This window comes from Dipteris shenzhenensis, chromosome 19 (genome assembly GCF_047967505.1).
Source record: "Dipteris shenzhenensis isolate YYH24624 ecotype China chromosome 19, Dip_SZ_1.0, whole genome shotgun sequence".
Lineage (NCBI taxonomy): Eukaryota > Viridiplantae > Streptophyta > Polypodiopsida > Gleicheniales > Dipteridaceae > Dipteris > Dipteris shenzhenensis.
In genome coordinates this window covers 1,988,118-2,009,912 of record NC_141614.1, presented here as the reverse complement: position 1 = coordinate 2,009,912, position 21,795 = coordinate 1,988,118, and the positions used below count along the sequence as shown (strand labels likewise).

Genomic DNA, 21,795 nt, shown 5'->3' with positions numbered 1-21,795 from the left:
AACATTCACACGTGTAAACAATGTGAAGATTGAGGGAGACAATGTCATAACTAGGAGGAAAAACATCGATAGACGAAAATCACACGATGGAAACTAACTGAATGTATGCAACACATGTATGGCCAAAAGAGTATTGTGCATAGTTTTTATAGGTTGAGATGCTATAACAATGAAAATGGTAAGATTCCGATCCGCTTTAATTTGATACTTCTTGTTTTTAAAGCATTTTCTAGATTCTTAGATGAACTTTGAGAAAGACTCTAGAGAATGGTTTGCTTTTTGTTTTTGGCTTTTTGTATTGTCATCTATTTCGACACTCATATCAATGAATTGAGTGTCAAGCTCAATCTTTTGTAACTATTGACACCAATGTGGGTTTGAGAGCAAGTGATATTGAAGTTTAGTCCTTTTGTTACAAGAGCTCTTCAAATATCAACGTCATCCTTCACATTGGAAAGTCAACCAAACCAAGATAAAGAGAACTAACAAGATACAATGTGAATGTGTGGATTGCAAGGGGCAAGCCAATTAGTAATGGAGTATAATGATGGGATTATATTTGAAAGCAAGGTATGTTTGAGAATTCTAATTTTGAAAATCAAAACTTTGATATGAGGCCATTGCCTCCCCCATCTATGTGGATTATTAAAATTTGTTGTTTCCAAATGAAGAAGGAATACTTGGTGATATGGATGGGCTAAGGCAAAGACTGGCACTGCACAACTACCCTCATGAGTCTCTGTTGTAATACATGTGTTAACCCCAGGAGATAGAAGGGCTAGGATGAGAATTCCATTCCACCTTGAAGCATGGCCCAAGTGCTTGTAACATGTGAAATAGAGAGAGTGGTGAGAAGTAGGGTTGGTCCTCCCTTCAAAAGGTGCTATGTATAGAAACTAGAAAGTATAACTTTTGCTCTTCAGTTGTATGGATGCAAGTTTGAGGAAAGGAATAAAAGATCTTCTTCTTTCTAATAAGTGTTGTCTAAGAAGTTTCTCTTGTTTTTGCCATCGCGAATGCCTCTCACCCCCTTCCCCCTTCTTGCTTCATGCATCCCCTTCCCTTCTCTCTCTCCTTCCCCTCTCTTCCCTCCCTCTTTTCCTCCTACTTCTCCCCTTTCTTCTCTTGAGGATTCACATTGCTACAATGCCAAAAGCCACCATTGGAGTGACACCTTGGACCGCATGGAGTTACATTTGCTCCCACAAGGAGTACTAGGAGGTGGAGAGTTTCCTTGGCATTCCTCCAAGATCCCCTCTTCACATGGAGTCGCCACCAAACTACACATTTTTTGTGACGTTGCTAGGGAGATAGAGCTATGCTTTTGCTTGCACATGCTCCTTTTGTTACTTCCCATTGCCACGAAGTGTGGTTGTGGAGTTTTGTGTAGAGAAAGCGCTGAAAAAGTGAAAGAAAGAGAGTGGAAAGTAGGATGGAGAGAACTCAAAGTGTTTTTTGTAGTTTTGTGTGGATTGGAGGTGTAAAAATCTAGGATGAAGTACTTAGAATCATTGCTAAACCTTGAATGAAGTCACATCCCACTAGAAAATCTGAATGGTGACGATTGGATTGAAGTTTCAAGATCTTGAGAATGACAAACAGTCCATCTTGGGAAGAAAACCTTCCAATTTGGTCCAAACTTGCTTTGTTTTTGCTTTTTTTAATTCCTTTTTGTTGCGTCATGTTGTTTAGTAGGTAGAGTAGTTAGAAAACCAGTCCTCACACACTCCAAACACTGCAAAGAGGCCCAAGAAACTCAAAGAATCCCAAAAATTCAGTTGACTAAACAGTTTCCACAGAGAAGTCCTACATCAATTATAACGCACCGAACATGTCGGGTTACTAACCCAATGCACCATGGGTTAAAATCTATCAGGAAATCATTGACATAGCATTGACTCGATCGGGATAACATTGACTTTGTTGCCTTAGCTGTCTGAAATCCTAACATCATCTGACACTGATTGACAACCTGACATATGATAAAATCTCTGACAGCTGGTGTAATTAATTAGCAAATCTTGGCCAAAATAGGAGTCAACCCTAAGCCCATGCATACGTTGGCTTACTAAACTGTTAGACCCATTGCCTTAACTACCCCCCCACACACGTTGCCTTAACTAACTCCCCACACACCAGGTTAGCATCCGAATACACGTCAGGTTGCTAACCCAATGCACACGCTAGGTTAAGGGTTAAAGGCCAACAAAGTTCTACAAGTCAAACCTGATTATTAGGTGATCTCAAATGTGCTAAAACATCACCAACCACCCTGAAACACTAAAAGGCAATTCCAATAAAAAGTAATTTGAAGAGTGGGTGTGTTCATAAAATCAACAAGGAAAGAATCTCTAAGGGATTCATCAAATCAAGGGATACTAGGCAATCTAAAGACTCCTAACATCTCTAAGGCTGGACCAAGGATAGGGGGAAACCAAGCTGGCCCTCCAGCCTACCCAAAATCAGAACTACATTGCATTAGGCTAATGCCGTTATAACCCAACATATATGTTGGGTTAACTCATTGATTGGTAGGAGAAGTAGAAACCTCACAGGCAGGCCCACTAGGCTACCTAGACCCACCTATATGCTATTAAGATCTTGGAAAATCCTAAGAGTTGAGCCAAAGCCAGAAGATAGTGCCTCTAACAACATGATATCAGGCCAAGGAACCAGTCTAATACCAGCCTCATTCAGAATCTCAGTCCCAAGCTCATACTTTGTACATGGCCCTTTATAAGGAAATAGGTCTAGCTTGGAAGACTCGATGAGCTTTGACGCTCGGATGGGAGAAAACCCCAATCCTAGGGCCTCCATGGCTTGTAACTCCATCTCGATTAGACCCCACTCTCCAACACCTTCAACAACAGCCTCATGGCTGAGGAAGTCTCTCTTTAACTTCTTGGGAAGATTTGCATTGTATGATGAAGGTGAGCCATCCTTTACAAGAACCTCTAAGCCCTAGGTACCCATTTCTAGCCACCAAGTCCCGAAGGGCAAGGAAATGAGCATATGGACTTGGGGGAAAATACCCTTCCTCACACGATGGCCCCTCATACCAATTTGTGCTCAACTTGGGTAGGAGCCCTAGAAGGCACTCCTTTCTCTATGATTGCACCCTATAAGTTGGTGTCCAAAGTGAACATACCTATGCTAAGGCCCGCACGGATATGGCCACTATGACCAAGCCCGCAACATATGCCAGATCCAAGTCCTATTTGGCCAAGGCTAGTTGACACAATACCTACATGGCCTACAACCTTTTATAATCCACCACAAAGGCCACCCAATTATGGCACGTGCTAGCCCCCAAGTACCTCTGCCTGCACCACAGACTGTACTTATAGAGATAAGGCAATGAGAATCCTAGTGCAAGTAGGAGGAAGGGGGGCCATGATGCTAACCTTGGTTGGAAGGGATATACGTGCTTCAAGGAGCAAGCTAGTCAGCATCTCCAAGCTCACCACCAAATTTCTAGGAGAGGGAGACCCGATGTCCCATGTCATAAGGTTCAAGTAGTTTTGCGAGACCTTGGGGGATGTAGGTGACTTAGACAAGGTTAATGCCTTTGGTGTACGCCTAGATGGCAAGGCTGGCCAATGGTATATGATGTGGGAATCAGGAAACCTGTCAATGTCGATACCCAAAAGTTAACCCCCAACTGATGTACCAATAGAGGCAACCCTTCACCTTGCCTACCTGACCTAGCCAGTTCAATTAGGGACAACTAGCAATACAAGGAGCCCTTCGGCCAACTAAGGGAAATATAGGGCTTAGAACCTCCCCTTGCCACCATGTATTCTAGGTCCCCAAGCCCCACCACCTCGGATCACCCCCATGGACTAGGTGGTTATTGAGGAACCACCTAGTGAGTGGGAGGAACCAGACTATGCCCTGTCAACAAGTGAGTCTGTGCCATACGAAGGTTATTTATACCAATATGGCCAAATAAGTCATCACATCTTGCAAGATGAACAATACGTGAGTGTGCCAAACAATTCCGGTTCCTCAACGTGCTCAGGACATGAACACCTTGATACAAAAGCTAGCCATACTGTGTTACACATGTCAAGGACCAAAACTTATCCCCAACAACCCCTTCCAACACGAATGCTCCATTGTGCTCACATTGTGGGGTGGATCACATCTTCAAGGACTGTCCAATGAGGCGAGCCACAAGCACAATCCGAGATCCTAAGACCAACATTAACTTGCTGAGTATTGAGAGGGGCCAGGTCTCTTCAATATCATTGAATGTGATCACTAGGGCCTAGGATAGGGCCATGAGCAAGGAACTTAGAAAATAGGTTTAGCGGGACAAGGTGGCAGGCGGTCCACCCCGTCTAAAGATAAAGACCGTACAAGTGTAATTAAGGTAGGGAAGGACTTGGATAAAGTCATCACCCAGAGCGGGTCCAATGAGGACACAACCATCGTATCTACTTCCACATCGTCTGAACACACATGGTCATTGCTACTTGCCAACCCTTGGCCTACGAAAAAGGGTAATGTAAGAGAGGTACGGTCACACAAGCAGAAGTTAAACTTGGCTAGACATAGTGAATACCTCGACCACGCAATCGAGAAGCAATGCCTTATAGAGGCACAATAGCTGGTTCGTGACTGCTAGGCAAACATTGAGGAAAGGCTCGGGACTAGCAAGGGAATGAATACCATACATCCAAACTACCAAGCCCAAAACAGGGACCCTAAGGCCTCCCCCACCTTAGAAAAGGTGGTTGAAGAAGGCTCAGGCAGCACATAGGTGGAACAGTCACTCTTAAGACACAAGATGTTTGAAGAGGACCCCAAGTGGCATCGATACAAAAGAGGACCCTATGTCCTTTTATGGTTTTGAAAAACCGCAATTAAAAGGCCAAGAACCCATCACCCAACCTTGACATGTGGCAGGGCTAGCCCCATTATTGTCCACGGAGGTGAAAATGCCCATGGTAGCCCTATTAAGAGGGACCCCCATCCTTTGGAGAGACCTATTCGATTGGATGAATGGAGAGATGGTCACTCCTGAGGATGTGGCCATCGAGGTAGTTGAAGCCAAATACGCTAAAGATACTGGTTAATAAACTGGGCTAGTATTTTGAAAGAGATGACACCAATGCCATGCTCCCAATTACCTATCAAGACAAGAATGCCACAACCATCTTGGATGGAGGAGCAGCAGGTGTCAGTATTGTCACCAAAAAATGATGGGCCAAGTGTGGGAGGACTGAAATTAAAAACACCAATCTCATTGTAAAGTTAGCTGATGGAGCGACAGCCGAACCGATAGGAGTTTCAAAGGACATTAAGATCAAAACTTTTGGCCTCACCTACCGCGTCTGGTTTATTATAATGGATTTCCATGGACATCCAGATGGATACGATGTCATTCTAGGGAGACCCTTCATGCGTGCTATAGGTCTAGTCCGCAACTGGTCCTCAAATAGAATCTATATGGGCAAGAATTAACAATTCATGAGAGTCGACCTTCAAACATGGAAGGCCCACACGATGATTGGCAAATTATTCATGGTTGAGTCTGATAACACACAAAGGACTGCCTCCCTAAATGTGTTCCAGGTGTGCAACAAAAAGGACATGTGAGAGGATTGGGATGAACACTTGTATGCCCCGCTACTAGAGCCTAAGCTCTCACATAACTAGATGCATGTCCATGCGACCATAGATGTGGTCGAGAAGACGGGAATGAAATGGTAGTCTACAATTCCAAGGTGCTCGGAACCGTATTTCGCTTAAACATGATCAATATCTTAAGGGCACCAGGGGATGGCCAAGGGGTGCGAAAGGTTAAGATGGACCTCCACTAGTTGAGATACGTGGGTGCCGTTATTAAAGCACACCATGAATTCTCTTCTAATTAGGGAGCCAATCTAGTTAGATAGAATCAAGGCTTCCCTAGGATCCCCGAAGGTAGAAGAAACCCCTCTAGCCATGGCTAAGGGCCTGTTGGAAGTATTGTTTCATGTTATGAATGGAATCTAAAGGTGGTCTTTTGAAGTCAAGGTGCCTAAAAAGAGGAATGCATTGGCCTATAGACATCATTTGGTTTATCACGCATGCACACATACATAAATAAAGTGTCCAATATTGAATTTGTACTTTCTTTACAATAGATGGATTTCCCAAAGTGGTAATTGTTTATGCTTGTTGTGAGTATAGCAGGTTATTAGAGAGTGTTATCAAGAACTTAGATGATCAAAGATGTCATTAAGAACTAAGAGAGTTCCATCATTAAGAATTCATTGAGTGAATATATATTCGTAATGGAAAAGAATACATTAACTTCAACTCTTTTTCTCCAATATAAAATGAATAAATGATGGGACTAGCATCGTGCAAATCAAATCGGAGCACTAAATGCATTTTAAGGATCTGAGCAATATGGATTTTACCATGGTATACTTGATTATTTTCTTTATGCGTATAGAGTTACTATTACTCTTTTATTACATTATTCAAGCTACATTTTATCACTGTATTGAAGTTAGAGACATTGATTTTGTGAAGTTTCTTTGATTTGTGTTGGAGTTATTGAGATGTGTGAGGCTAAAGAGGCAGCTGCAGCAGCAACATAGGACTTGAAGCATCCATCAGTTGCAGCAGCAAGTGCCAACTTTTTAACTGCCACTTCCGGGCATACCCATCTCCTTCCCTTGCTTGCTTGTTGGGGGTCCCCCTTCTGCAACAAGGGAGAATCTTTTTCTCTCTCTCTGCAATTCTGTCACTCGTCTTGTTCATTGTCTTCGTCCTTTCCGGGTTTCCAACTTTGTGTGGTTGCTTCTTGTCTTGCTTTTTTTAAAACAATAAAGGGTTCTTTTTCTCCATCCCGCTCCCCGCCCTTTCTCCTTGGTAGGGGGCGAGCTTTTCTCCCACCACGCACCATCTGCCCTATTCATTACAGCGTCCTTCCCTGCTGTAAGTTTCACTAGCCCTCACCTTCTCCTCGTTCATTTCACTCGGGTTTTATCAGGGTTTTGCATGCCCAAACGAGAACCGCATTGCTCCTCTTCTTACATGGTCAACTGCACAATATGCCGTATCGCACATTATTGCCGTCTGAACCTTCTGCTCTCAATTATCTTAATTTAAGCAAGTGGGGCACTAAGTGTAAGAATTACGTTGCTTATGCTTCATATTTTGATCATTTACTGAATGTGAGGAGTTTCATTGACCTGGACAGAACTCCCCCTTTGCCAATCTTTCAGCTGAAGAGAGTAGCTCGGGCTTTCCAGTTTCTTTTTCTCGATGGTTTCCCAGGCTGAAACTACAGCGTCAAGGCTTCAAAATGAGTATGGCGGCCAGGCTCGTGCCAAGGATGTTGCCGGGCAGAGCAACGTAGCTGTCTGCCAAAGGTCTCCCTTGTACGCTAATGGCGAGGAATCTGCCGCTTCCACTCTTGCTACGCTTGCTGAGGAGGCGAAGCTCGCCACTGCTGATGTGAAAGCTCCAGGAAGCGCCGTTCTCACCATTTGCAAATCACTTACAGCAGGAGGTGTGGCTGGCGGAGTGTAAGTCGTTGCCATGCCTCTATTTTCTTTGAGTTGCCAACACTATCGCTTGTTGTCTTCTTCAGTGTTCTGGTACTGTCTCAGCGGAGATAAGAACGCTTCTTGGGGCATTTTGCAGCTCTTTATTTGGATTGAGTAATGAGGTCGTGTTGTCTGCTTGTCCATCAGCTTTCTTGGGTCTTTTTCTTGCCGTATATGCGTGTTTCTGTGCCTTTCTGCTTGCCATTTTTTGTAGTCAATGTTTAAAGTTGCATGTACCCTTCGCCCAGAATCAATACTTTTAGTTGTGATCAGTCGGGCAGCTTAATGCATGCTACTGCATGAGTTTATGCTAGCTTCCTGTATGCTAGAGAGAGAGAGAGAGAGAGAGAGAGAGAGAGAGAGATGCGTATTACCGTCCAAGAAAGACCAATGGGTCTATGGGACCAGTTCATCAGCAGAACCAAATATGGAGAGAGAGAGAGAGATGTGTATTACCGTCCAAGAAAGACCAATAGGTCTATGGGACCAGATCATCAGCAAAACCAAATATGGAGAGAGAGAGAGAGAGAGAGAGTATGATTGTATTAAAGTCCACATGAGACCCTTCAGGATCTATGGGACCGGCGATAACTTTTAACTAATAGTGAACCCTTACATCTAGTGAGAAAAATATTACAACCTTATCATGTATTGAGTACTTGTTGGGCTAGCTTGTGTGCTAGACACAGTACGTCGTTGCAATGTTCCAGAATTCCTTTCAAGTAGCTTCCTAGCTTTTGGGCTGGCTGCTCCAGCACAATTTTTAGATCTCTGTGGCCCCCATAGCTTTTTGTGATGTGTGCGTAGGCTCTACATCTCAGGAGTACATGGTGTTCATTTTCTACCTCCCCTGTGGGGCAGATTTTGCAGGTTCCTTCCTCTATGGGAATCTTGGGTCTTGCCCATCTACCCTTCTCTACCTCGAGATCATGTGAACTAGTTCTGATTTTCCAAGTTAGATGCCTTTTATATGTTGAAATGGCTTTCCCGAGTATTTCTGCATTCCATAGCTGTCCATTGAGTAAATTTCCTGCTTATAAAACTGCATTTTTGTTCTTGGGTTTTGCCAAAGTTTGTGTAGTATTTTCAGTGTCACAATCTCCCTTATTTCACATGCATCTTTGGGTCTATCAATGACTCTTATACCCCATGACTCCATCCACTTCATCCCCTCTCTGTGCCAGCCCTTTGTCTGTTTAGCTTCCATTACCTTGTGTGGTAACCTATTGGCGTCCACCTTCTAAACTTTGTTAAAACTGCATCTTTGTTCTTGGGTTTTGCCAAAGTTTGTGTAGTATTTTCAGTGTCACAATCTCCCTTATTTCACATGCATCTTTGGGTATATCAATGACTCTTATACCCCATGACTCCATCCACTTCATCCCCTCTCTGTGCCAGCCCTTTGTCTGTTTAGCTTCCATTACCTTGTGTGGTAACCTATTGGCGTCCACCTTCTAAACTTTGTTGAAGTAAGCCATGAATTGACACAATGCTTCCCCTTCAGAGGTATCATACCTGTTTCAGCCAGTAGGATGGGATAGGGGGTCTGTGTCTTAACCTCTAACTCCCCTATCAGGAAACATTTATGTATAGTTTCTATTCTTTCCCAGTACATCCTAGACAATCCGGGTGCCCAAGCGCCATAAAGGATGATTGTCTGCACAAGCATGGTGTACAGAAACTCTCTCATTCCCGAACTCGGCAGATGCGGCTTCTTGCATTTATTCTGGAAGCTATATCAAGCTTTCAACCCCCCCATAATCCTTCTTTCCATTGCATGCATTCCATTTGTAATTGTCCGTGAATTCCAGTCCTAAATCTTTATCTCAGTTGACTGTTTCCAGGGGCTCCCCTCCAAATGTGGCATCTACTTGTTTGCTGCGAGTCCTGATGACCATATTACCTTTGTCTTATCTATATTGACCTCCATCCCCGAGTGTTGCAGAAATCTCTCAGCGCATCTAAATGTGCTTGCAGGCTCTCCTTGTTCTTTGCAAATAATACTACTTCATCTGCATAGATAAGCATTATTAAAGCATACCCACTCAGCTAGTACTTTCTCACAGAGTCTATTCGTGGCTTCCCCTCTCAGGTCTTGAGGAACTTTAATATTTTTCAGTCTTTCCCATAGCCTCTTACGCGGCACTGTGTCAAAGGCTTTCTTGAAATCTATGAAACAGCACTATATAGCCTCTTTCTTGCCTTTGACTCCTTCAGTTGCAGCCCTTATGGCAACCATATGATTAACTATTGAGTGCTTGGGATAAAACTCTCCTTAGGACGGTGCCCTCACTCTTGGGTCCTCCGCCCATTGCTGATTTTCTGCTCGAGTATAGTGCCATATAACTTTGCCATTCAGCTGCTTACCATGATTGTCCGATAATTGTTTGCCATCTTGCTATCGTCCCCCTTATGGATTGGTACAATTCTGCTTATCTGCCAATCTAATGGTCCGATAATCATTTGCCATCTTGCTTTCCATTCCATTTGTCGCTTTGATAGTATAGTTGTGATTGATCTTTTCTTCTTCATCTCTTTTATAGAGGCTTTTGACAAACTGTCATTCCATTGTGCTTTCCTTTTTTGGGGTTTGTTGCCATGTAGTTTCTGGGAAAACTTTATGGAGTTTTGTTTCACCTTCTCAAAGCTCTCAAGCTGCTTGCTTTTGAGATATATCCTTTTTTTGTACCTTACTACTTGTCTACATATTCTAGCTTTGTCCTCCTTTTGGATTTGCTGTTTTCCAGGCTCTATTTGCATCCTAGCAATCTTGGTTGTACCAATGATTGCATGGGCTTTTACCCAAACATGTTTGAGTTGTTGACAGAAGCTTATTTTTTATGTATTTGCTCATTTCTTGACATGTTAAAGGCATTTGCCCTTGTGCCATTGCTGCCTCTATCTCCTTCTCATAAATATGTGTTTTTTGGTAGTCCATTCTTAGCCTAGTAATTTTCTGTTTTTTCACGGTGTTGCTTGTCCCCGTTATGCCTATAGACATTGCTTTATGGTCTGGCTCAAGAGACGACTCCTCGATATTGATGTAGTCAATCAAGTGCTTTGCATGTGGGTATTTGATCAAATAATCAATTACACTTGACCCTTGAGTTGTCTTACATGTGTACCCTCCTGTGTTTTGAAAGTTTGTTGTGCAAATGCATATTTGTAGCCCAAAGCATCCGGAGGAGTTTGCCTTCCCATACGAGTGATTTCCCTTGCATTATTTGATGTCCTTTTCCATCCTCTTCTTTCTTCATTATTTTCTTTCACTTCGTCCATTCATATGGGGTCTCTCCCCTCTGTCATTATGATGCCTTGCATTGATCCTATTCGTGCATTGAATTTTCCTGCTAGAATAATTGTGCTCTCGTTAGAGAACCTGGCTATATCCTCCCCTAATGCAAAGGGGGTCTTCTCTGGATATGTTGCTGTTGTTTTTGTAGATGGGTGATTGTGGGGTGCAAAATAACATGCTGCCATTTTTTATATTCCTTTCCTTTGCGATCATATCCAGCCGTATGTATTGTGTGTGTGTGTGAGAGAGAGAGAGAGAGAGAGAAAGAGAGAGAGAGAGAGAGAGAGAGAGAGATTGGTACAGTATCCCTGATCAATGCAGGAACCTCAAAACCATATGCGTAGCACCCAAATGTCTTTACAAAGAAACAGCATGACAAGTACAAAATAAGTTACAAAAACTCTCTTGGAACAGTATCCGGCAGAATGAGAACTAACTAACTAAGCTAAACTATAACTTTATCATGGCCAGTGACCACATGCAATTAAGCGACTTTATTGAGATGTCAATTCCTCTTATAGTTCTAGATCCATGCTTTTCAATATGGACCTATTTCGTTTTCTTTTTAATTTGAATCAGAGTGAGAACAGCTGCAAAAAACAGAAACCTAAATTGCTGAAAATGATCGCTGAGATCATGGGTGTGTAAGCTGTTTTCAACCAAGTTTTTTAAAAAGTGAGAATGTTGGGTCTGCTCATCAAAATGCAAAGCCTTTGATGGAAGTATTCCTGGCTTTGGGTGGGCAATGCCTCTTCTGTTCAAATAGATCTTGTTGAAAGACATGCATTTTAAGCTAGCAAATAGCTTTGTATCCTCCTTGTAGGAACAGCAGGAGGGAAGGTCTGTGTGGGTGCTTTGTTTTTGCAAAGCACAAACCGAGGTGCAAAAAATCATGTTGCTTTCTCCTGAGCTCCCTGTGTTACAAAACTGGCATGTGTGTTTCCATCTCGAATCGTACATGATGTGAGCTTGTGATATGGTCACCCTCTTGAAGGCTTTCATGAAGCTTGTGGAATGGTCACCTTTCTTGAAGGCTTTCATGAACATAAAGGTGAATCACTGTACGGTGTTTAGGAATTATCTGACCTCTCAAAGGAGTTAATATAGCACCAGGTCTAACATATGGCCCGACTGCCTAGATTAATCAGGGTTTTGGTGGCAGATGATTTGGAAGATTTTTAGTAGTACTTATTGGAAAGACGTTTATGGACATCTCATTGGTTGCCCTAGAAGAGAAAGGCTGGACGTATGTTTTGTTACTGTAGTAGAGAAGAGCCTTTTGAGTTGTGTTTTGGCCGTTTTATAACTTCTTGGTTCAACTTGTAACGTTATGTCTGTTCTTCTCGCCCAAAGTGGTCGGTTTGTATCCAGTTGCCAAGTGGAATTGCTGCCACATAGCTATTTCAGCAAAATGACAGAGTTTGTCTTGTGTCTTTCATCTAATGTGATAATTTCTGTCATGTGCATTATGAGTGGACATCTCCTGAACTGTCAAGCAGCTATGGATGGACAGGAATGGGATCAGGAAGGACAGACAGCAGGTATGGCATGCCATACAGCTGCAAGGGCAGCACAGCAGCAGGCCACTATATGGCCATGTAGTGGCACATGGCCTTCAAGTGTCGGCCTTGCCATCAGATATGGCTGTTTTGTGATTTCAGTCTGAGGGTGACAGAAGTAGGGGAAGAAAACATGAGAAATTGTGTGGTCTTCCATCTTCATTGTCATGTGCACGGATTGGTATCTGACGTGTACTAGGTACACAGAACTAGCTCAGGTTAGCCTGGGGAGGCTTAGAGCTAGGCAGGCTTGATTATCGGGTTGAGTGGCAAGGGTACGAACTATTTATAGGTCTTCGCTATTTTTGGCGCCGGGGCCCGAGTCTATAAAAGAGGCCCAGGGGGTTCAGTTCTCAGTGTGCAGTTGGGAGCAAGTTTCGTTCCCAGGTGCTAGGTCTGATCCTGGATTGAGTCGCGGACGCGCGCCTGCATCTTAGCGTAGCACAAGGCCCAGTGGCAGATCCAGGGCTTCACAGCGCCACCTGGTGGTATGGGACACCAGGCTGGTTTGGATCTGATTGGGAGTTCGTGCCAGTAGCTCAGCTCGTGGCTCGGAGGGGACATCTCCTGATTCGGGATCACATCCCGTAGATGTCATGGTTGGGTGGTGAGCAGCCTGCTCTGTTCTCACGTGGTGTGTGTATGTTTTGCAGATCAGAGGTTTCAGGAGTGCTGGAACGTGTCAGTTGGTATCAGAGCCAACTCCTGAGGTAGGAACTTCTGATGCGGGAATTTTTGACGGATTTTTCCTCCAGGTATGCCCTAAATTTCGAAATCTGTTGCTGCGTTTTCTGCTGGGTACCTGGGATAGCAGGGGTGGACACATGTGAGGGAAAAGGTAGAAGAAAGGAGGGAGAGATCTCGAGATTCCTGAAGGAGCCTGTGAGAGAAGGCTGTAGGAAGCTGGAGAGAGAGCAGAAAGGTAGGAGAGAGAGGCGAAAAGGCTGCGAGGGAGGCGGAGAGGTGACGCCTAGGCTGTACGGAACCAGGCGGGTGCAGGAAGAGGCGCTGTAGGGCAGCGAACAGGCTGTGAACAGCCTGTGTAGAGGGTGCTTTTTTCGAAAAAAGCACCCCCTCCAAAGCTGGGGGAGCTTGGCCTTTTTTGGAAGCAGGGCTTCCAAATAAGGCTGCCCTGCTCCCTATATAGATGGGGCAGGGTACCAGCCTACGCACAGCCTCGCCTAGTGCCTTGAAGCTGCTCCTCGAGTCGCGTGCCTGCGTGTGCCAGCCTGCTTCAGCCTGTCCGTACCTGCGCCAGCCCTGCAACTGCACCGTACAATCTGTGCCAGCCTGCGTCAGCAGCCGTACACTGCTTGCGTCAGCCATCGCCATCCGTACGGTACCTGCAGCAGCGAACCCTACCTGCGTCAGCACCTCCTGCTTCGCGCCTGTACCTGCAGACTGTACGGACGCCGTACAGCCACATCAGCACCTGTATGGGTTGCGTCAGCAGACCGTACAGCCATGTCAGCAGCACGTTTGCCGCAGGATTTCGCACGTGCATCCGGTAGCGGGTTCAGCGAGGTCTCGGAATTCGTGGGCTTCCGGTTCGCCAGTTTCCAGCATCTCTTCCCGTCGGCATCTCTTGGGACGGTTTTCCTCTGCTCCATTCTCCTTTGCGCTTCGTTTCAGTCAGTTATTTCTCTCAGTTCGTATTCAAATCAGATTTCAGCTATGTCTGATGCTGCAAATCCCGAGTTCACCATGGGAGAGCAGGATTTGGATTACACTCCTGTGGGAGAGGATCAGGGTCTCTATGATGACCTGATAACCAAAAAGGCCTTCAGTGAATTTACGACTGCTCTAGATGGGAAATTTGAGCAGGTCAATGCAAATCAAACGGGGTTGACACATCAACTCCAGGGGATTCAAGCAACTCTCACCCTTCTGGCTAGCACTGTGCAGGCACTCACGCATGTGGATGCCATGGCTTCAGTGCTAGGCCCGAATATAACTCCAGACCCTTTTTCGGGCGACCAAAAGTCTAGAACGAAGGAAGTAGTTGACACTTGGTTACACAAGTGGCAGGTACACTTTCAGTTCCACCCATACCCAGATGAGAAGAAGATCTAGCTTGCAGCAGGGTTCATGTCAGGTAAAGCCTTGCTATGGTGGAAGGAACTCCAGCCTAAGCCCGATACATGGACAGATTTTGAAGGGGTCTTCAGGAAGGAGTTCCTGAAGAAGGAGGATGATTACGATATCGTTGGCAAGCTCAAAGCCCTCGATATGTCAAGATTAAACTTGACCTTTGAAGTTTATCTTCAAAGATTTCGGGATCTGCAAACCAGGGCTACTAAGATGGATCCAGTGACCTTGTTAGGTTTCTTCGTGGATGGTTTGCCAGACTCCTATAAGTTGCAGATAAAGAACAACAAATGCACAACGTTGCAGGAGGCCATGACTTATGTGCGCATATACGATGATACCATGGCCGGTACCAAAGCAACCACAGTTACCGACACGAGTGGAAAGAACAAACGCAAGTTCTTTCAGCATACAACTGGTATTGGGGAGACGAAGTCTACGGACAACGCCTCCAAGAAAAACTTGACTCCAGCAAAGAATGGTAAAGCCCATTTCCTTCGCACTCTGAGGCTCAAGAAAGAAGGACGATGCTTCTATTGCGAGGAGCGGGGCCACATAAAGAATGAGTGTCCCAAGCGTAAGAACCAAAAGTTGGTGCTTGGACCGAAGCTCCAGGCGGGTCCACGTACCGCAGCCAAGGGAGCGAACCAAGTCGCGATGACAGGTATTTCAGTAAATGTCATTACCTGCCCACTCTCTTGTAATTGTACTTTCAATACTTCGTTGTTTGGTTCCCATGATCTTTTCCGAGTTTATGGAGAAGTTATGACCAATGGGTTCACATTCTCTTTGATCCGGGCAGCTCTCACAATTTTGTTAATTACAAATTTGTGCAGAAGATGGGGCTGTCCACAGTACCTAACGACCACACCTATGAGGTGCAGCTTCCAGCTGGGAAGCAGTTTTGGGATCGCAAGGTTGAAGCGCTTCCTATCCGGATTCAGGCCTACACGGGAGCTCTTACATGTTATGTTATGCATCTGGAGCATGTAGACTTGTTGATCGGAATAGAGTGGTTTAAAACCCACAATATTCAGATCGGATAGACGGAGCATACGCTTTCTTTTGTAGATAAGGACACCCAATTTTGTATTCAATGTGATAAAATTCCCTCTTCTCAGGGGCCTATTGTATCTGCGATGCAGCTTCGGAATATATTAAACACTTCTCATTATGATGTCTATCAGTGTGTTTTGATTCCGCTTTCTTCATTTGTTGTTTCGGTAATTAACAAGAATGAATTAAGTGTGTTTGAACACCGTGAATTAAGAATGTTGTTAGATAATTTTAAGGACGTATTCCCAGCTCAACTGCCGGAAGGTTTACCTCCAGAACGGGCAGTAGATCATTGCATAGACTTAGTCCCAGGGGCTCAACCTATCAGTGTACCACCTTATAAGATGAGCCAGGTAGAGGAGGATGAGTCAGCTACCCAGCTACAGGATTATCTGAATATGGGCTATATCCGCCCAAGTAAACCACCTTGGGGTGCACGTGTCCTCTTAAGAAAGAAGAAAGATTCTTCCTGGAGAATGTGTATAGATTATAAACGATTAAATAAAGTCACAATTAAGAACCGCTATCCTTTACCTCGTTCCGATGATTTGATAGACCGTTTGGCCGGAGCGAAGTATTTCACTAAGATTGATTTGCGTACGGGTTATCATCAAATCCGTATCTATGCTAAACACATAGATAGGACCGCATTCCGGACTAGGTATGGTCATTACGAGTTCCTCGTATTACCTTTTGGTTTGACCAATGCTCCTGCTACTTTTCAGCAGATGATGAACGATTTGTTCAGGGATTTTTTGGGCAAATTTGTTGTAGTGTTCTTAGATGACATCTTGGTATATAGTAAAACGCTTGAGGATCACATAGGACACCTCTGGGTTGTCTTAGTTGTTCTAAGACAGCATAAGCTTTATGCCAAGATGAGTAAATGTGACTTCTTTATGAAGGAGATCATTTACTTAGGACACAAGATTTCTTCTGAAGGTATTAGCATTGATCTGGATCGTATCCAGAAGGTTTTAGAATGGCCTATCCCTCAGACTGTGAAACAACTTCGTTCTTTCCTAGGATTTACGGTATTTCTTCGGAAGTCTGTGCGTGATTATTCACGTATCACGGCACCCTTGACCAACATATTGAAAGGTCATGGACGCAGGTCTACCCAGCCGATCTCTTGGAATGATGTAATGAACAAGGCTTTTGAAACCTTGAAGTTTTCTATCAAGGAAGCACCCGTTCTTGCATTACCCGATCCTACCTGGCCATATGTTTTGGAGGCCGATGCGAGTGATTATGCGATTGGGGTAGCTCTATTCCAAGAGGGCAGACCTGTAGCTTTCGAGAGTAAGAAGCTAGACGACACTCAATATTGTTGGCGCACACTCGAGAAGGAACTTTATGCTGTAGTGTATGCTCTTAAGGTTTGGAGACACTACTTGTATGGTTCAAAGTTCCTTGTATTGACTGATCATCAGTCAATTAAGTATGTGTGTGATGGATCAGAATTGAGAGGAAGGAAAGCTAGATGGGCAGAATTAATGCAAGACTTTGATTTCGAAATACGTTATCGTAAGGGTTCCCTGAATAGTGTGGCGGATGCCTTAAGTTGAGTTAAGTTTGTAAATGCTTTGTCATTTACGGAAATATCCTCAGACCTATTTCAATCCTTGAGAGGGCTATACGCAACTGATAGTCATTTCAGTTCTTATTGGCAGAGAGTCCAGGATGGGAGCTCCATGGTTGACCAGGACTCATGGATTGTGCCACCTATGTTTTGGCGGCGGGAGGTCAGTGGATGATTAGGAACGGCTTGCTGTTCCGGAATGCAAAGATTTGTGTGCTTGATGTTCTGGACCTTAAATCCAAGATTCTCTGGGAGTGTCATGATGCTCCTAGTGCTGGACATCCGGGTATACATAGGACTCTGTCTCTTGTGAAGCATACCTTTTATTGGCCTAAGATGCGTGCATTTATTGAGAACTATGTAGTAGGTTGCCGGGTTTGTCAGGTCACTAAGGCAGAACGCCTTAGAAGCGCGGGCTTATTACAGCCATTACAGATTCCACGTAATAAATGGGAAAGTATTTCCATGGATTTTATTACTGGTTTGCCTCGAACGCGCAAGGGTCATGAATCCATTTGGGTCATAGTCGACCGTTTGACAAAAATGGCTAGGTTCTTACCTACTAGAACAACTATTTGAGCTGTTCAACTGGCTCACGAGTTTGTGGACCACTTGTTTAAGCTGTATGGTTTGCCATCTGACATAGTCAGTGACAGGGACTCAAAATTTACAAGTAACTTTGGACACTTGTATTTGAGAAGTTGGAAACTACTCTAAGTATGAGTTCCTCGGATCATGCACAATCCGATGGTAGTACAGAGAAGGTAAACCAGTTGGTTGAAGACATGCTTCGGGCATATGTATCTAAGAGACAGTCTTCATGGGAAGATTATCTACCTATGATTGAATTTGCTTACAACAGTGCAAAGCATTCTAGTACGGGTTACAGTCCTTTTATTCTTATGTACGGGTTTCAACCTAAGTCACCAGTTATGGTTGGATTAAAAGGGATTCAAAATGATGCTGCTAAGAATTTCTTGCTAGACATGCAGGAAATGTTGCAGTTTGCCAAGGAGTCTATTAGAAGCGCCCAAGATTGGGACAGATTTTATGCTAATAGACATCGTTCACCTAGAGAGTTCTCTGAAGGAACGATGGTATATTTGCGAATTCCAAAGGAATCCAAGAGCCTAGTACTGGTTTGGTTCCGAAATTATCCCCCAGATCCTGTGGTCCTTTCAAGGTCATTAAAAGAATTGGACGAGTTGCATATCGACTAGAATTGCCTCCTGATGTTAAAGTACATCCAGTCTTTCATGTCAGTAGACTGAAAGAAGTCTTGGGTGCAGATGATCAACTTGTTTCTCCTCATGAGATTATAGAAGTTACAGATTTGACTTTTATTCCTCACGAACCTGAATGTATTCTTGAATTTCGTGAAAGACAGATTCGTAATCGTACTATCACGGAATACAAGATCAAGTGGAAGGATCGTGTTGAGGAGGATGCAACATGGGAGACATTACAAAACCTCCAAAGAACATTTCTGGGTTTTTTACCGAACTCAGGAGTGAGTTCTTAGAGGAGGGGGAGTATGTCATGTGCACGGATTGGTATCTGACGTGTACTAGGTACACAGGACTAGCTCAGGTTAGCCTGGGGAGGCTTAGAGCTAGGCAGGCTTGATTCTCGGGTTGAGTGGCAAGGGTACGAACTATTTATAGGTCTTCGCTATTTTTGGCGCCGGGGCCCGAGTCTATAAAAGAGGCCCAGGGGGTTCAGTTCTCAGTGTGCAATTAGGAGCAAGTTTCGTTCCCAGGTGCTAGGTTTGATCCTGGATTGAGTCGCGGACGCGCGCCTGCATCTTAGCGTAGCCCAAGGCCCAGTGGCAGATCCAGGGCTTCACAGCGCCACCTGGTGGTATGGGACACCAGGCTGGTTTGGATCTGATTGGGAGTTCGTGCCAGTAGCTCAGCTCGTGGCTCGGAGGAGACATCTCCTGATTCGGGATCACATCCCGTAGATGTCATGGTTGGGTGGTGAGCAGCCTGCTCTGTTCTCACGTGGTGTGTGTATGTTTTGTAGAGCTGAGGTTTCAGGAGTGCTGGGACGTGTCATTCATCCTCGTTTCAAAGCGCTTCTGGTGGATGCCGATGACATGACAAGATCAAGGTGGATGGGAAACACGACTATTCTATGGTATAATGGAAATCATAAATCCCTAGTCTTTTTGGATTGGATTTGTATTGATACTCATCTTGCATGTGAGAGCCTCTTTGAACGGGCCAAGGAGGCAAGCCATGGAAGATTGTGGGGAAGGAGCCAACATCAGATGCATTCAAAGAACAAAATTTAGAAGCATTTTCTTCCACATAATTTCGCACACGATATGCATATGGAGTGGGATATGTTTAGAAGAGTATAACTCAAATCTTCTGGTTTCTTCTTGACGGTCCAATCAAGTGATCAATTGACACCATAATCGTGGCAACATCAATTTGGAAGGCTTGACAACAATTTTGGTATGGTATATTCTTCAAGATAAATGCAGAGGAGAGACAATTTCCATTGGATGGATCGTATTGGGCTGCTTGTTTAAGATAGAGACCTTTTGGTCATTAATAACCACAGGAACCATTAAAGATTAACTTTGAAGGGGACTTAGTTGCTGAGCCAAGCCCAAACAATATACACAGTGGAAATCATATGAAAGTGCATGAGCTCACATGGTCTAGATCCTACTTAAAAGTTGCACACGAGCATGAATAAACCACGCAGAGATGTGGATGCTAGACAGCGAGACATTGCAACCAAACTGTAAAGATATGAACTAAAACTGAGTACAAGAATGCCTTACAACCTCCATCACGTGGACAGTAATGTGCAGCTCCATTTGTCCTCCTTTGTGCAGCCAAATGTCTTGCTTTCTCCTCCTGTTGCGGCCTTTGCACGAGGTCTTTACTGGCTTAGGGAGGAGCTCCAAAATGCTTCTTCAACACCCTTGCGATACCCTTGCTATACCCTTAGTTATGCTCTTGAAGAGTTTTATACAGGTACTAAGGGCTGCCAGAAATACTCACCGCTAGTGTCTAGAGTTGCACGCTGCAATTGCTGGAATATGCTCGGAAGTGTTGTAGTTCTGATCACCCAGGGGGCACTGGATCTCTAAACTGGCTGGCCGACCAGGCCCTTACCCAATCTGTGATCTGCTGCCCACGCCACTCCAACCAACCGCACAAATTGGCTGATGTGGTACATTTGAGGCCAATAGAATTTCAAGATGAGCCAAAGTAGGAGATATACCTCAATGACCTGCATAAGAGGGATTATGACATCTTCAAATACCTTTCATAAAGATTTCCTGTGTCACATGCTTTTGGTGCTGCTTCTAAAGGTATCTGTACTGCTTTATGTCCTTGCCCATTCTTAATGCTGTTCAGTCTTAGACTTTTGCTCTTGGATAGATTTTATTTTAGATAACCTTTACATCACAATAGGTGATTCTTTGTTTCAACAAATTATAGGAATCCCCATGGGCACTAATTGTGCAGTCTTTTTAGCAAACTTTTATCTTTTCACTTAAGAATTTGAGTTTATGCAACGTCTTATTTCTATCAATACCTGCCCTATTATTTTACATAAGCTTAGCCAAGCTAGGCGTTTTATAGATGAGTTCCTAACTTTCAAGACTTTATGTACAAAGAGGCTTGTGCTTTTGGAGAAATAATCTATCCTTGTGACTCTTGTGAACTAAACTGCACTTCAAGGGGGGATTCTTGTGTTTTCTTAGATCTTAGACTTTCTCAATCTACCATAGGATTAGAGGTTGATATTTACGATGAACGTGAACAACCTGAATATAGTGGTTTACACATTATAAAAATGCATCACATTGACTCAAACATTTCTGATTTGGCAAAATATGGAGTCAATTCTTCCCAATTCCATAGATTTTCCGGCCTTTGTAGAACTAAGGAGTCTTTTATCACTCAATGTAGTAATTTGATCACTTTACTATTACACAAGAGGTATAATCCAAGGAAAATAATGAAAAAAGTACGCACAATCTTAGATATGAAGTCTTTTATCTATGGTGTATCGGCCTTAGGTATGTTTAGAATGATTGAACATAAGCTGAAAACAAAAAGCGGGGAGCTGAATAGACCGTTTTTCTTTTAGTTTCAAAAGAGAGTTTGATTGAGTATGCTCGTGCTTTCTGAGTTAGGAATGTAATTTTGCCTCTTTGTAGGAAGTGATACATAAGTGTAAAGGGTCCTTTCAACTTTTTATGTTTTAAATAAGAGAGAGAGAGAGAGAGAGAGAGAGAGAGAGAGAGTGTTAATTCCAGTTTTTTGAAAGATTTTGTTTTTTGTTTCTCGACTTGCTTGTTTTTTTTTGCTTAGTCACCTTGTTTCTTTCTTCTTTATTTCTTGTTTTCTTTCTCTTTTGTTTATTTGACGTATTTTAGTAAGCACTGGGTTTGCCTAAGAGACTCCGCGGGTCTTTAGAAACCCAGTATAGCTGCTTATGCTTGGGCATTGATGATGACATAAGTGTTGCTTTGCTTGCTAAGTATGTCTTCCTTTTGTTTTTCATAAAAGTTTTTGTTTACCTCTTTTTTCTTCTCTTTCATTTTCCCTTTTATTTTTTGTGTAGATTTTTGCTCTTTAGAACAACAAAAAATCTAAATTTGTATGATTGGACTTATTCTAGTCTTACAAAGGA

General features: G+C 43.7%; 1 protein-coding gene across 3 annotated transcripts in view; it reads left to right on the top strand.

Moving 5' to 3' along the window:
* Positions 1 to 6,567: 6,567 nt before the first annotated feature.
* LOC147889913 (mitochondrial adenine nucleotide transporter ADNT1-like) overlaps positions 6,568 to 21,795 on the top strand; it is an 87,810-nt gene continuing 72,582 nt past the window's right edge. For 2 of the 3 annotated variants that reach the window (XR_015542724.1, XM_087390532.1), the window contains exons 1-2: positions 6,568 to 6,936; positions 7,202 to 7,529. Coding sequence is in view for 2 of the 3 variants with exons in the window: in XM_087390532.1 (XP_087246658.1) it covers positions 7,267 to 7,529 (263 nt within the window). In the remaining variant the exon portion in view is untranslated. Of the gene's footprint in view, positions 6,937 to 6,969; positions 7,530 to 21,795 lie in introns of those variants that run through there. The other variant, XM_087390533.1, reaches the window with a different exon arrangement.